This window comes from Filicampus tigris, chromosome 5 (assembly GCF_054856515.1).
Source record: "Filicampus tigris isolate MCC_2025a chromosome 5, RoL_Ftig_1.0, whole genome shotgun sequence".
NCBI lineage: Eukaryota > Metazoa > Chordata > Actinopteri > Syngnathiformes > Syngnathidae > Filicampus > Filicampus tigris.
Window position 1 is genome coordinate 5,092,454 of NC_141221.1, and position 16,873 is coordinate 5,109,326.

At 40.6% G+C, this 16,873-nt stretch overlaps 1 protein-coding gene across 1 annotated transcript in view; it reads right to left on the minus strand.

Annotated features, from left to right (window-relative positions):
- The window catches only part of ntrk2a (neurotrophic tyrosine kinase, receptor, type 2a), a 79,606-nt gene that overhangs the window by 61,372 nt on the left and 1,361 nt on the right, over positions 1-16,873 (minus strand). The window contains exons 2-10 of the mRNA XM_086030352.1: positions 14,821-15,559; positions 11,656-11,730; positions 10,063-10,134; positions 9,397-9,465; positions 9,004-9,152; positions 2,898-3,031; positions 1,540-1,672; positions 1,313-1,384; positions 15-263 (exon numbers count right to left, since the gene is read on the minus strand). Of these exons, the coding sequence (XP_085886478.1) occupies positions 15-263; positions 1,313-1,384; positions 1,540-1,672; positions 2,898-3,031; positions 9,004-9,152; positions 9,397-9,465; positions 10,063-10,134; positions 11,656-11,730; positions 14,821-15,077 (1,210 nt within the window). The 5' untranslated portion in view covers positions 15,078-15,559. The remainder of the gene's footprint in view (positions 1-14; positions 264-1,312; positions 1,385-1,539; positions 1,673-2,897; positions 3,032-9,003; positions 9,153-9,396; positions 9,466-10,062; positions 10,135-11,655; positions 11,731-14,820; positions 15,560-16,873) is intronic.

Genomic DNA, 16,873 nt, shown 5'->3' on the forward strand with positions numbered 1-16,873 from the left:
TGCGCCATAATGACCTGTCAAGTGTGGGTCCTCACCATCCCAGGGTTTGTGCATGAAGTGGGCCTCGACCCGCTTCTGGTCTGTTCCGTACTCGTTTTTGGCCACCAGCGTGTAGAGGCCGTTGTTGAGATGCGTGGGGCTGTCCAGCTGCAGGCAGCCATGATACTCGCGCTCGGTCTCCTCGTAGATCATGGTCTTGATGAATTTGTCCTCCGTCACTACTTTGCCGTTCAGAAACCACTGCATGCGAGGTTCTGGGTTGCCTGGGAAGCGCATAGATTCCGTTTTTCATGTTGAAAATCCTTCTCGAGTCAGTACTACACTTTATTTGTTGGCCTACGAAAAGTTCTCCCAATGACCTTTCTCCAAAACATTCATCCATCCATCCTCTGTAATGCTGAATATGATTGTTTCGTCTTGGAACATTGCGACTTTTTCCTTGTAAAATGAGATCATTTTGTTTTGGGCTAATCCGGCTAACCAACTAATGAACTATTCGGTGTAAATGACAAGCAACAGTCAAAAAGAAAGAAAACCCACATAGTATTAACTTTTTTTTTTTTTTTATGACAATAAAGCCGCTACATGTTTTTTCTCATAATACTTCAACTGTTTCTTGTGAAATGACTACTTTATTTTCATAAAATTTGGTGTTAATTATGTGTTTTTTCTCATATTACTATTACTTTTGTCTGAAAGACAACGGGTCTACACATTTATATTAGAAGGAAATGGCAAATTTATGAGACAAAAGTCATTAAATTATGAGATAAAAGGTATGGGAATGTGATTACATGAGAATAAAAACATCTGATGTGATTAACTGACAAAGCTTTTCATTTAAAATGATTACTTCATTCTTGGATAAATGCTATTGTTTTGCACAAGATTACGGTTTTAATCCTCAAGAAAAATTACAAATGCCATCTTATCAAATTTCAACTTTACCACTCTCTTTGTTATTATTACTTTTGTCTGATTAAATTATAGATTAATTGTGTGAAAAATAATAATTTAGAAGCATAATATTATTAAGAAAAAAGAAGAAGAAGAAGAAGTAGAAAAAGAAAAGAAAAAGGATGCAATTTTGCAAAAATAATGTTACAGTTTTACGGGGCGAAATTGTCCCTGATGCCGGGGAACTATAAAATACACATCTCCATATGAATCTTTTTCTTAAATTTAACAGATTATTCTTTGGCCCACATCATTTTTAGGGAAATTAATGAATTCATTTATCAATTGAAATAATGCTGCTATGTCAATCACGAGTGATTGTAAATGACAGGCAACAGTCCAAACCCCATTTTACCTGCGACACTAAAGGGGATGCACCAGTGGTGATCTGAGATGGCGTCGCTCAGTTTGGTGATATTTGGAGGAACTGAGGAGATTAGAAGCAGCGGACATAAAAAAAGAAAGTTAGTGCCAGACAAGCATTAAAAGCATAGAAGGTCGGCGTTGTCCGGCTTTGCATGGAAGACTTTCATCTAATTGGATTTTTGCACCAAAAAAAAAAAAAAAAAGGGCCAAACGTACATAGTATGTCCAGTAGCAACGAGGATTCTTTCTCGCCGACGATGTTCTCTGCAGTGCAGCTGATCTTACTGTTATGGTCCAACGATGACAAGTTGGACAACCGTAGCACAGAGATCTGACCTGATGTCTCGATCTGTCGACGGAATGAAGCGTGAAAGAATTTTAGTGGAAACGGTTGCTCCCAATAGCCTTTTCCATGTTTAATTTTCACCGCGCTGTCGAGAATATTGATGGTTTCATTTTTAAAGACATTGTTGGTCCATGTACTGTATAGTACTTGCATATAATGCTGCTGATGCTGACTATTCTTGCTGCTTGCGTTCACGTTTACATCTGCATGTACTGTATGACCAGGACAGTAGAGGATAGTATTCCATTAACCCATTAAAGCCCGAAGCCCCTCGTGAGACATCTCTCTAAAACCTACGTCCGTCTTTGGAGTCACCCTTGAAAACTTGACATTTTCGCGGAAATTCAACACCTACAAAATAATTAATATCTCACCCCCCGTAGCAGATAGAAACATAATTCCAAAAGAATTTGAGAGCTTGGACGTGTGGCTTTCACACAGAGCCGAGTTTAGTCATCTTTACTGTGCCGCTATTACTCCGGATAAATTCCGGATATCCTCCGTCGACTCACGACACAGTCACATGTATATGGTTAGCTCGGTCCGCCTCACAGTTCAGAGGTCTTGGGTTCGAACTTGGCTCCGGCGTTCCTGTGTGGAGTTTGCATGTTCTCCCTGGGCCTTCGTGGGTTTTCTCCGGGTACTCCGATTTCCTCCCACATTCCAAAAATATTCACTGTAGGTGGATTGGACACTCTAAATTGCCCCTAGGTGTGATTGCGAGTGCGGATGTTTGTTTGTCTCTGTGTGCCCTGCGATTGGCTGGAACCCATTTCGGGGTGTCCCCCGCCTACTGCCCAAAGACAGCTGGGATACGAACAAAAAAACATATGGCCACGGTGTGACTCAGAGACTGATTTCAAACATAATTAATTCTAATGTATAACATGTTCCTAGTCATCATCATGATTTTCTATTGCATACCTCCTTCAGTGCCACTTCAATATTAATTCATCTTCAATCATGCTCAAACAACACCCCGAATGCAAATATTATCAGTCAGTCAGACAAACTGAGGTGCTACAAAGTGTAGATTTAGTCCTCCGAAAAGACATTAGCAATTATTCTCACAACGGAACCATTCATTTCCCAACCCTGAAACCGTTAGTTTGATTTCCTGACGATGACTCCAGGCAATGCTGCTTGATTGCGCTCGTTTTCATGTCCGAGCTACGTAAAGTAAGTTTGTGCGGATGCGGGGGCTGGGCTGGGCTGTGAGTGTATGGACCTCGTAGTTTGTGACCAGTGTCATGTTCCAGATGAGGTCTGGCGAGGGCACTCCGGAGGTGGTGCAGGACAGCTGCAAGTTCTCACCCTCCATGACGGTCACTTTGGATGGTGTCAGTGTTGCCATGGGAAGCTCTGAGGAAGATGAGATAGAGGAGAAGGGAATCAGTGATGGAAGAAAATGCCAACTTTTTTTTTTTCTCCCATTGAAACACTTTGCACGTAGACACACCCCCACACACAGAGAGTCAAAAGAAAGACCTTGGATTCAAACTCGGCGCCCTCGCCTTTCATGTGCGAATGCGGTCCCCGAATCCACACACACAAAGAAACACAAAGAAGTAGTTACGCTCATTACTACTGCATGTCTCCAACAAGCAGACTGCAAATAAACTGATTGGACACAATTCCCTCTGTGTACATGTGTGTGCGCGTGTGTGTGTGTGTGTGTGTGTGTGTGCGTGCGTATGAACGGGCATAACCAGAAGGTGATATGCGTATGGCTAATTTGACTCATCTGAGAAGACCAGACAGCAGAAGACAGGTGACTTTTGACCTAAACAAGCAGCTTATTACTCACTGTAATCTTGCCAAAGTCCAAACAAGCCACAGTATGTTACCGTTGTCATTTACCAGTTTGTCTTTGTTTATAGACTATGGTCCTGGTAAGGATAAGCATCAAAGACAATAAATAAATCGGCTTGTCGATTGACTTTGACCTTAGGGGAAAGGTCATAGTTCATGGGCAAAGGAGGTCAGACAAACAAACACATTTGAACAAATCACATCAAATCACACATCAAATTCAAATGTCTGATGTGGTCTCTCTGGATCTCTGAGCATTGTGTCAATATGCTCTCAAATGATGGTGCAACAACTGCGAAACCTGCACTTCAAAGGTTCGAAAATGTCATCCATCGATATGATAATGAGTCTTGCATTTATAGCACTATAATTCTACTTCAGTAATAATTATTCACTAATTTTTAAGTATCAGTGCCGTTGTAAAAATGCTGTTACCAAGCTACTTGTCAATGTCTGGATCCTAATCAGGTAATGAAAGTTATGTCCGCCTTGTGCATTAGTTATTTAGGACCATATAAAAATGAAGAGATTGTCCTCACAGGCCCAAAGCCAGTCAGCCAGAGGATATGGCGAGGCGTTGACAGCAGTTGCACATTAAACTGGACAGATTTCTTATCAGGTCCTTTTTGTCCGTCGGGCTGTCACCACGGCAACCCACTTATCACCAGAGCAACCCGTTCAATCACTGCCAGAGACAGTAAAAGACAATCGTTTCAATTTTTCAAGCCGTCATGTATGAAGCACATATCTTAACAGCCATCCTAAAAAAACGCACTTTGTCCAATGAAAGTGTCTATGCACCTAAACACAAGGCTGATTCTAGCTTGAAGGACATGGGGGGCGGGGGGGGGATTCTGTTGGGAAATTATTTCCACGCTTGGCTTTTTGTGGTGAAACCAGCCGTGACATTTGGTGATTGTAATCCCTGCTTTGAAAAGTGATCGGAAGTAAGAAGGGCTAATTAGCATTGCTGCGCAGCTAGCAAATATTTTATGTGTGTCTCTGTTTTGGCTCATATATATATATATATATATATATATATATTTGGCTCATATATATATTTGGCTCATATATATATATATATATATATATATATATATATATATATATTTATCTTTGCTAAAACTAGACTAAAATGTCATTAGTTTTGGACCATACTGACTAAAATAACATGAGATAAAACTAAGACTAGATTAAATCTAAAACTGAAACAGGCCACCAAAAATAACACTACGAGAGACTATTTCTGTGCTTTGGTGGGTGCTGCTGTTTTGGTGAGCAACAAAGTTCAAATGGGCTGGGTAATTAACTCTTTAATGTTCATGTGAACAAGATTGAAATAATTACAGTTACTACTTGATGGGAAAAGGGAGGCATCTATTTGAGGGAGGAGTTTGTTACAACCTGCTGTTTTGATTAGCAAGAGGATTCAAATGGGATGGGGAACTCACTAACATTGCGTCTTGAGCTGGTTTTCAGGTGACGATTTGGGGGGTTTTGACAATACTTCTTTATATGCAGCTACACTGAAAAGTGTGCCATAAACTTCAGCTTTACAGATGTTATATCTGTTGTTGTTGTAAATTTCAGCCCCTGTACTTTTTTTTTTTTTTAACAGGCTCCGCAGTACAGTTTCTTCACAAATCTACTCAAATAAAAGTAAAAAGTATAGTGATTTAAAACTACTCCTAGAAGTACAACATTTCCCAAAATTTACTCAAGTAAATGTAACGGAGGAAATGTAACTCGTTACTACCCACGTCTGGTGTTAGTGCAACTAAAATGCGTATGTCATCTAGTGGTGAGTGGTGATATTACAACTATTATTTGTGGATTTATTTTTCTTTTTTCCTTTTCTTTTTTTTTCTTTTTTTTTTTAATTATATTTCTTCACGTTTTGGCTTTTTCCAGGATTCCAACCCCACCGCATCACCCCCCATTTACCATATCTTTCGTGAAAGACATATTGAATGTTTAACAGCATTTTTGAAGTATTTTGTGGGTTTGTTCCAAATTTGAAAAAATACAAATAAATCCCTCCCTCCCCCCCATTTTTTTTTTTTAGATATATGAATTTTAACTAACAGTGTATGTAATGAGGACAGACACTATAGATAATGGATGATCTTGGCTTGTCTATTTCAAAGTGGAACTGCAGCAACAAACAGAGAGAGACATACGAGTGAGATCAGCGCAGGCCTGAGGGCACGGTCGCCGTTCTGTCACTGACAAGTGGACAGACGAACAGTAGGATACGAGAGCAGACAAACACCCTGACAAAGCAAAGGCTAACCCTCCATCTGGACCTTTTCAAGTCCTCTGTGTAACCCTGACAGCCCAGCGGCACCGACCAGACTGTGCCCGCCTCTTCATGTGTCACTCCGTCAAAGGGAGGAGTTGTGGGCTTCCCCCTAATGCCAAAAATAAACTCCGCTAATGGACAGGGGGAGGGGGGAGCAGATCAATAGGAATTATCAACGACACTGTTAGCTTCCTGCTGGCATTGTTTGCGTTCTCTGCGTCCCAACTGCTCCGAGCAATCACTGACCATGTCGCTCATTTCGCCATTAAAAGTCTCTTACAGGGGTGAAATCACAGCATTTTTTTTTTTTAACTGATGGTGTAGGGCAGACGTGGGCAAAGTACGGCTCCTGGGCCATATTCCCTGACTGGCCCTCACAGAGACCATGAAGCCAAAATAAAATGTAAAATTGCTTTTATTTTGAAAGTTGTGCTTTTATGTATAGTATATATTATATATAATATATCAGGTGTACCTAGATGCATATGGATTCTCTGTGATGGATTGGTAACAAGAAGAACATTTATGTAGCGCCTTTCAAGGCACCTGAAGAGGTTTACGCAATACACTTCATTATGTAAATGTATGTATTTAGCGGTAGTTAGCCTGTAAATCAGTTAGTTGTTGTTTGTTGTTTTTTGATATGTATTACGTGAGTCCATATTCTTTCTTTTTTGTCATCTTATGTTATGGTATTTTTTAAATTATATATTTTTTACAAATAAAAAAAATTATTTATATTTATTAAAATTGAGTAATATTTATGAATTAAGGTTCAACAACAGGTGGAATTTTTTCCTGAAACGTCATACCGTGGCTATAAATTACAATGCATGGTGATAGCCGTATTATGCTAGCTTTTATTGGTCAAACTTAAAAACCTGATATTTAAGAACAAAGTAAAGAAGGTTTTTTTGTTGTTTTTTTTTTTTTTTTAATATATCTGCATCAAAAATACATTTAAGGACACAAAGTCATCTCTGATTAAAATTTGCTGTATACTAGTGATATTTTTATTTCCGTTATTTCCCTTGGGAGCAATTGTTTCCAAACGCAAACCAAATACGTCAGCGGGTCTGACCGGGTTGAAATGTAATGGGACCCTGTTTATGAACTGTGTCTAAAATAGAACGATTCATGAAAAATTCATAGTGTGTGTTGGTATAAAGTAGGCAAAGAAACATTGTGTCAATTAAATTCAGACGTTTATATACTCCAGCGTGATAAGCACACAAGGAGGGCTTGTGGTTTGTGGCGGGCTGGCACGGTACTTAAGTTGACATTACACTCGCTCGTATTGTAAATAACGATGCGCTTTGCTGCAGGCTCCCTTTTGTGTGTTCTATCAGTGATCATCTAAATGTTTCGGCTATTTTATTTTTAGGTCTTAAATATTTTCCATTGCACAGATAACACATTCCTTCAGGGAATAGTCCACTTTGCGTCTCTGCTGTGCATAAATACGAATCCCAAAAAAAATGATGCACTATGGTAATAAATCAATTATAGAAACATTTGGAGACATATCCTTAACTATTGTTTGTAACTCAAATAGATAGTTCCAGTTAGTCACAGTGTGTCATCCACTTAAAAGGCCATGTGCATCAGCAAATGATGACCCAATTTGGAAGCCATTGCTAACTAATTCAGCAGCACCTACCAAAGCACATAAGCAGTCTCTCAGAAGAATTGTGAAGTTCCCTGCACGTATTAAAGGAAATGGGCAATTGGGGGCCCACATGCCGCATGTGACCACACTGAGCGGCCCCTTGAGTGTAGATAGATAGAGGTTTTTTTTTCATTTTTACAAACAAACATTTCGGCGAAAGAAATGTAGGATGAAAATCCTGGCAAAAACATGAAAATCCAAAATATGAAAAATATTGAAGAAATAAAAAAATTCCATGAATATGCATATCCGTGGGTGTCGAACTGCTTCCTGAAAAAATGCTAGCAAAACACAACAATTCACGTTTTTCACGAAAAACAGGGTAAAAATCAGGACAAATCCAAAATATGAAAAAAATATGGGGAAAAAATATGCAAACATGCGAATCCGCCAATGCCGAACTGCGAATATACAGGGGTTGACTGTAGTTTTAAGTAGTAATATCACCAATTAGCACTAGATGGCAGACATGTCCTAATTGTGCTTCCACGGGGTCTTACATTGCCCTACACCACATGAGTAGGGCTAATAATTTTTTGCGGATTTGGAATGATATGCAGGACAAACATAGCACCTCAATAATATAAAAATTTTGAGTGAGTTGATTTTGCCCTGGGCGACACGGTGGTCGACTGGTTAGCACGTGCACCTCACAGTTCTCCCTGTGCCTTCGTGGGTTTTCTCCGGGTACTCCGGTTTCCTTCCACATTCCAAAAACATGCATGGTAAGTTGATTGGACACTCTGAATTGCCCCTAGGTGTGATTGTGAGTGCAGATGTTTTTTTGTCTTTATGTCCCCTGCGATTGGCTGGCAACCAATTCAGGGTGTCCCCCGCCTACTGCCCGAAGACAGCTGGGATAAGCTCCTGCACTCCCCGCGATCCTTGTGAGGATAATCGGTATCGATAATGGATGGATGGATGATTTTGCCCTTTGCACTGCAAAAAAATAAAAAATAAAGTATGTACTTATTTTGTTGTTTGCTTCAATCCCTTTGTTGTTGGGCTATGATTGTGGTCTTTTGCATTGAAAATGTTTATGTCAAAAATGATACATATTAAAAGCATGTATTTTGCATGTATGCACGTATTGTGTCCATATTAAAAATAGCATTTTTGTCAAACATCTGGTTACAAAGTGCATGGTCCTACTGTATATAGACCCCTCCTCCCCCTCCCCCCAAAACCTCGAGTAGCACTAATGAAAAACCATGACCCCCTCCAGCATTGAAGTTTCCCATTCCCATATAATGTGCTGATGGCATTATCAGTGACAACTAGCATTACGGATAATGGTCACTTAAAAAAAAAAAAAAATTCTGCCTACTCTGCGCCACGTGTTAGCAGACCTTTTTATTTACATTAAAACTCGACTTTTATGTCAAATAATTGATAACATACCTCTAGTAAGGTAGCGTCGGCTGAGTTGAAAATAACCTCGCTCAGCACGGAGGGCAGTATATTACACGCATTACTGCCACCTACAGGTCCGGAGTGTAACACTGGCGAGGGAGTGTGTGTGTGCGCGAATGCGTGTGCGCAAGTGCTCACCACAGTTGGCTAGTCTGAGTCTGGACAGCAGGCTGCGTCCTCCACCGTCCTCGATGCAGCGCAGTTCCTGGGTGTCCGCCTCCTCTCCCAGCCACAGCTTGATCCACATGTTCTCACAGGAACAGTGCAGTGGGTTTCCTGTCAGGATCCTACAGACACACACGCACGCACGCACACACACTGAATGCTTAATGCAGACAGTCAAGGACAGCGAGAAGCGGAGCGGGACTAGAAAATAGGTTGGTTTCTGCGCAGGTTAAACAAGGACACGCCAGAGAAAGCAACGCGCATGAACTTTCTCATCTATGAGCATAATTACATTGCATAACACATCAACGAGTGTATCGTTTTTACTTTTGAATATCCACCCTGTCTGGCCATGAAGCTACTCACATGTAGGAGATGTTGAGGTGTCGGAATATGGTCCAGGACAACGATGACAAGTTGTTATCTTTCAGATTCCTGACAATCAAATGGTGATATGATATGAACGCTCACAAAGAAATTTCACAGCGAGCCTTGTTGAATATAATGATAGCGATCATTGTTTTGTGTAGTCTGAGCCTGCCGTGGTCAAATAGTATTCCTGCAAACACTCGGGTTCACTCAATTATTCAACTGCAGATGGGAATCGGTATGTTAAGCGATGTCACGGGTAAATTACAATTTACGACAAGGGAAATTGGAGTTGAAAACAAAACATAAAGGACAGACTAGGCAAGTGAAAGTAACTCGTTTACGACATGCAAAAAGACTGGCATACTCCATTTGCAGCTGAGAGACGTGTCGCGTGCTTCGATAAGTGCTGCTGTTTTGGTTGGTGACAGAGCTCTGATTGGATCAGCTTCGAACTCTCTGAAGTCTGTGCTGTGAGAAAATTTGACTTTGAGTGAAGCAACTATTTGCGGAACATAGCTTCTGGAATACAAGGCAGGTTGTACGCAACGTAGAGAGGCCACTGCACAGTATATTGTTTGGCTAGTTGTTATTTAAGAGGCCATCTCCGCTTAATGTGATTGCAAAGTGTGTGTGGTTTTTTTTTTTTTTTTTTGTACTTACAGATATTGTAGTTTGACGTTGTTCTGAAAGGCCAGCTTGGAGACGTACGTCAGCCTGCTGTTGGTCACCGTTCTGACACACAAAACAAACATGGCGTTTAACGCAGTACAAACATGACTGACTCATAAAAAAATTCATTAAAAAAATTGACATCCCTCTTCACCAGCATTTGCGTGCTATGGTGTAATCGCGTGTACAGGGGCAGGAACCATTTTACTAAAAAGTGTCTTCCTTACAAAAGTACAACCTAAGTGAATTGTGATCATCACTCTTCAACTTGCTTGGCTGAGGCTCGTTTTTGACACACACTCCCACCTGCCATTTTATTATGTCCATGACCTCTCCAGTCCATTATTGTGTTTTGTACCTCTGCCTGCGCAACAAGATTTCTTGGATTTGCTTCGGCTCTGGGCTAAATTGTCAGTTACCGAAGACCTTTGTACCTTTTTTCCTTTAATTACATGATGTTTCCATTGTTCAGTTGAATGACTATATGTACAGGAAGAGTCATTTGAATCTGGCTGTACTCTGAGTTACATGAAGAGGCTTTTGTGAAGTTGATTTTTTTTTTTTTTGGTCATCGTCCGTTTGGATCCAATACTAGGACTGACACAAAGTAACTACGGTGTATGTACAGGAACAGGAACGGATTCAAGTTTCTTCCCATGCAAAAATGTAAAACTACTGTCTAAATGTAGTATGATCTACACACTTCAACTTCCTTCTTGAGATGCAAGCTCACCTGTCATTTTATTAGGTACACCTCTGCAATCTGTTTTGTTCCTGTGCCAGAGCAACTAGATTCTTTTATATCTTAATTTGCATTTTGACTGCACTGTGAGTTTATACGAGACCTTTTCATTAAACAATTAAACATGACTACATTAGTTTTTCCTTGTTTGTTTGGATCCAAAACCATTGCTGATACGAAGTGACTATGATATATGTATACAATACGGATTTTCCATGCGACGTAATTTATAGCTATAAGATTTCGGGAAAAAAAAAAAATCCACCTGTTGCTGAACCTAACCCGTAATTCATGAATATTACGACATATATTTCTATATTACATATATATTCTTGTCATTATTATATGATTAGCCCTTTATTATTACATTATTATTATTATTATGAAAACCTGATATGCTTCAGAAAATGCGAGGGCGGATTCGGAATCCGAGCAAAAGATTAATCTAGAAATGTTTACATGCATCTCTGATAAAAAATTGTTGAGCAGTGATATTGAATTATGATTTAAATAGAAAAATTATACAATACAGAAAAGAAAATACATGGAAATAAACAAGATTTTTCTAAATTCATAAAATGCATTGTAAATAAAAACACAGATGCATATATGAACGGAACATCAAAATTAAAATGCATTTAAAAAAAATACAAATTAAACATTGATGGATGTATACGGCGGTGAACATGCAAACCCCACACAGGAAAGCCAGAGCCCAGATTCGAACCCCCAACCTCAGAACTGTGAGCGCTAACCAAACACACACACCTGAAGTCAACCCTATGCATTATAATATTTTTAGCATATCAATGAGCTCCATTAAGCTGTTCAAGTAGACTCACAGGTTCCTGAGGTTCTTGTAGTAGTGCAGGTCCTTGTCGCTGATGGACGAGAAGCGGCTCTGGTTGGCGATGTAGCTGTCGGGCGATACAAAAAGCGTGTCAGGCGGGTCGCCTCATTTATTCAGGCAAGCAAACATTCCAGAGCGAGACAAAGCGCCGCTGATAAAGGGAGTATAATTACCAGTCAAATTGTAAAAATGAACGTAGGGAGGACAGATGCATGCACGCATACAGAGCACAAAGAAAAAAGCACGACTAGTGTCCACAAGCACTTTTGTCGACTGGACTTCTTCAGTACAATCGAGAGCAGAGTCAGGTCCATAAAGCTCATACTGTTGACACTCTGTAAGGATCAATGTCAGAACATAAAGAAAAAAATAAATGTTTTTGTCCCTTTTATGTACTCGCGAGGGCATCCGAATAGTATGAGATCACATTGAGAAAACAACTCATTCTAATTGGATTTGAAAGGCGTACTGAATATAGTGGATATGACTAAAAGTCCTATTAAGACATGATTAGTAATCATCATGATTAGTATCATGACACGCTCACTGGTCACATCATTACCTTTACAATCTAAATCCAAATCATTCAATCAGAAATACACTGTTGTAAAGAGTGAATATTCGCGCAAACCAGATTAAATTAGTACAGAGTTAATATGCTTGTAAACCAGTGAACACATTTTTTTTTTTTTTTTTTTAAAAGAGTATTTACGGGCGAAAAGGCAAGGGAAGAGACTTGGGTGCACAGTTAAAAAAAAATTGGGCAAACAGAAACACATTAGATAATAAACAGTATCCCCCCCCACTGACACCTGGATTTTGTCATGCATTCCAATTCGCAAAAGCTCGATTAACAGCAACGATTCCAAAATGGTAGTGCACAAGCTTAAGAATGTGATGGCAGCCTGATACTATCATTGCCCTCAGAGATCTTGTCGATAAAAGGCTTTGATGTTGTTGTTGTTGTTGTGTGCAGGTGAGAAGTGGCTGCACCAACTCTGATGGTATGTTGAAGGGGATGTATAGTTTCGAATTTGGGGAAATACGCTTATTGATGATGACGGCATACTCCAAAACATCTGATTTTTGTCCACTATGCAAATTCCCAAAGTGTGGCGCACGCGTGGCCTGCAGGAAGTGTGGGAGATTTAAAAGTGTATCGGTGAGTTTCTATGACAATGACATATCGGCATACTTTCCCTGAATTTTGATTGGCTATATTTATGTTAAAATGAGTGCAGGGAAGAAGGGCGTGTGCTAATACTGTCAGCATGTTGAAGGGGATAAAATAATTTGAGGAAGGCTTCTGTAGAGGACAACTGAATTTTATCATGCATTACAAAATGCATTTGGATGACTTGCCGGAAAGTCAAAAATAACTGGTAGTCTGGTATAATAATCATTTAAAAAATTAAACAAACAAAAAAATTTGCGATTCATTATATGGATGAGAAACTGCTTTGTTTTTTTGTGTTTTAGGGTGTGTGTGGTTGAGAGGGGATGCTGCAATTATGCTGGGGTGTTGAAGACACCACTTTTTGTTGACAAGTTTGCGGAAGGCTACACGAAAGCAGAGCAGCTGTTCCCGAACAACAATATAATGACTGAACATGCAGGCTTAAAAAGTTTTGGGATAGACGATACAGAAGAAACATAACAGCAATGACATAATGACCCATTTACATGATTTTTGTGTGATTGGCTTTTACAACTTTTGGGCTTTTTTTGGGGGTTTTTTTTATTGGGGGGGCAGGGGGGCACTCTGCCGCCATGTTGAATGGTTTAAATGTTTGGGGAAAAGCTGTTGCAAATGACCACATCTTACCCCAGAGGACACCTGGATTTTGTTATGCATTCGAATAGGTAAATTGAAGCAAAATTTGACCATCAAATTTGTCCACGTTCTCCGCTAGAGCTAAAGCTATTCATCTACTACGGCAATGGAGGGAAAACAAATAATAATCCAGATGTTTTTTGGGACTCCTTGTGGTCTTCTGCGACCATGCATCATGTTGGATGCCTGTGAATTTACTGGTATACCTAAAGTTATGTTCATAATCGGAGAACTTTATTCATCCCGTGGTGCACTTAAGGATAGTATGATGATGTAGGCTATATGATAACTGCAGTAGTAAAACATCCTTTTGGGTTGCTTTTATGGCTTGTAATACTGTGTGTGTATATATATATATATATATATATAGATTAATTTAAAGAAAAATCTTAAAACAAATTAAACAATGTAAATGAGATCAATAATAAAAACAAACTCCCAAGGACCCCGTCCAAGGCCTTAGGATAATAAAGATCCAGCGTTTATCTCTGACAGAAAGTGATCACTGACAAGGCCGTTTATCTTGTGCCCGGTCCGATAACGACAACCAATCTCTGCTTGAGACGCTTACACCAGTTGATATAACCTGACCTATTATAACGTTTGTCCTATTGATTTATCATTTTTGATAAATAATCGCTTGATCCCGATCGGCACATCTTTTTTTCTCTCTCTTTTACACTGTCAAATTGCTATTTTTTTCCCCGCTTCTCTACTGGTGGACTTCATAAATAGACAATCAAGGCCACCCAGTGTCATTTGGACAGCACACACTGCACGGCTCGTGACAGTTTATATGAATAGCGAAGGAATATCTCAAATCCTCCGTTTTCTTTAGCGCTTGTCCTCATTATGGGCTCGCGGGGAAGTTGGAGCCAATCCTACCTGACTGGGGCGAAAGGGTTAAACCCTGAACTGGTCGCCACTCAATCGCAGGGCACATAGACAATGGATGAATCCAATATAAATGTTTTTGGAACGTGGGAGAAAGCCGGTATAGCCGACGACCTGGAGAAAACGCATTCAAACATGCACCTCGCTAAGTCAACACAGGAGTCGAGACTCGAATCCCGACCCTCAAAACTGTGAGCCACTCAAAAACATAACGCTTTAAATGACAATGAGACGGTTATGCAATGCTGGTGCCTTGTAACATGCCTTACAATGTATACAGATTTTTTCTAAAAAAAAACGATATAAATACATCAGTACAGATGTATGCTTAATGGATGCTCTGGCTGCAGACGTCAGCTGCCAAGCAGAGGAGACGCGGGTAAGATCCGTAAGAATGCGCACACCCACACACTCACGAAAAACCCTCACATGTCGGTGATGTTCTCCATCTCCTCGCTCTGCAGGGTGGGAAAGGCGGCGATGCCCCTCTCCGGGTCCACGCAGGAGATCCTGGTGTTGCTGCAGACGCAAGAGGACGGGCATGCCTCGGCGGACAGCCACGGGTCTCCGGAGCCGACCGACAGCCCGACCGCAGCCAGCCACAAGCCCAACATCCAGCCCTTATAGCTCCTCCACGGCGTCGGGGACCACCGAGCCCCATTAGCGCCGACTCTCTGTGCGCTCATGTCGGGTTGCAAATCTCAGCCAAGGCGCGCCGAGCAGCCCCCCACGGCCCGAGCCCAGGTCGGCTGTGGGGATGAGTGCAGCCAATCAAGGGAAAGGGGTAGCAGGGGGACTCAAAGACACAAAAAAAAAAATATCCTTTAGGTGGGGGGCGGGAGGGGGGGGGGGTATTGTACAGGCAGGCCAGACAAGGTGTGGAAAAGCAAGACAATGCTCAGTTTGCTCCTTTTATCCCCTCACACACAGCCTGTGAAATCCTCCACACAGTTGAGCTGAAATCACACTGTCACACTCAGTGCATTGTGCCAAGAAGACTCTCTCGCTCTTCCCTCTCTAGTCGAGCTCCAGCTCTCTCTCCCCCTCCCCTGATTGGATGGATGGATGGATGGATCCAGAAGGCAGCTCACGTCAGTCAACTTGCACTTGGGAATGGTTGTCCAGTCTGCAGGTGGAGGGCTCCAACATGGACTACCTGCAAAGCCTTCTTTTCCACAATAAAACGTAAACAGTACATTATACTGAAACAAACGCAATTACCCCTCCTACCCCACTCCAAAAAAAGACAATGTATACTGACATAAAAACACTAGTTCACCACAACAATACAACCTTTTGTTACAAAATGGTAATTAAAAAAAAAATGTTCAGTGGTACCATGAGATACGAGTTGAATTTGTTCCCTTGCCACACTAAGATTGATGAGATTGAGAGTGATTCAGAAAAGTCACATCAAAGCATCTTTTTCACGCTAAAATGCATGGAAATGCCATTAGTGGTCACAAACAGTTTTGCTTGTCACCATCAAATTTTGAGCACGTTCAAGGAAAACTGTGCAAACGTCTTTTTGCAACCTTTAATAAATCATAATAAAAATCATTTGGGCCGTTTGCAAACACTCGCAAACCACACAAATCAGTGAGATGCGGGCTTTAGCCACCAAAATGATCTACAGTATTATACCATATGAACACGATAATTTGCCATAAAAACCTTCTCACACATTCCCTTTAATCTTCTACTACACTCTTCTCTAGCACTCTCACCACTTCCTTTATGGCTAAGATGTATAAATGCATTGATGGTGGGTCAAAGATGCCAGCCTTATACCATAATAAACAACTTGCACTGGTCCAGTCTGCAGGCCAGAGTGGGACATAAAGGGTTAAAATTTGTCCGCGCTGGTCTTGCCTTGAGTAGTGAAGAAGGAATGTCCTTGTCAGAAGAAAAAAAAAAGAGATGGAGGAGGAGGTCACATTTGGCTGTGGAGCAGCCACAAAGACACAGTTTTGTCCCAAACAAAATCTCGGTATCCTCAAATATGCTATATTTTCTAATAAAATAAATAAATAAAAACACTTTTACTAATGACATTTTGCCACAAAATGTTGCATTCCAACCCCTCCCATTAAAACACATTTGGCAGCAAAAAAAATAAAAAAATAAATAAATAAAAAATAAAATAAAAATGGAATATAAATTCTTGCACTAAAGCTTGTCACAAATATACCAATTTGCCACATAAGGAGTATGCATTTTTAAACTCCAACGACCCCGCACCAATCCCCAAAAAGGGAAGTTTGATTCCATCTTGAAAGCGAGGAGAAAAATTATTCTGAAGACGATTGTCTCGACTCCAGAGGTTCCAAATCCAGGTCCAGAAACTAAAAACCCTGCCCCAGTTTGGCTTTAGCCACATGTGCTTCTACTCAACCAGCAGGTAAATGAGCTCTAACCTGCCTGTTGAATAAAAGCAACAGCAGGGTTTTTGCTTTCTGGACCTGGATTTGACACCACTGTT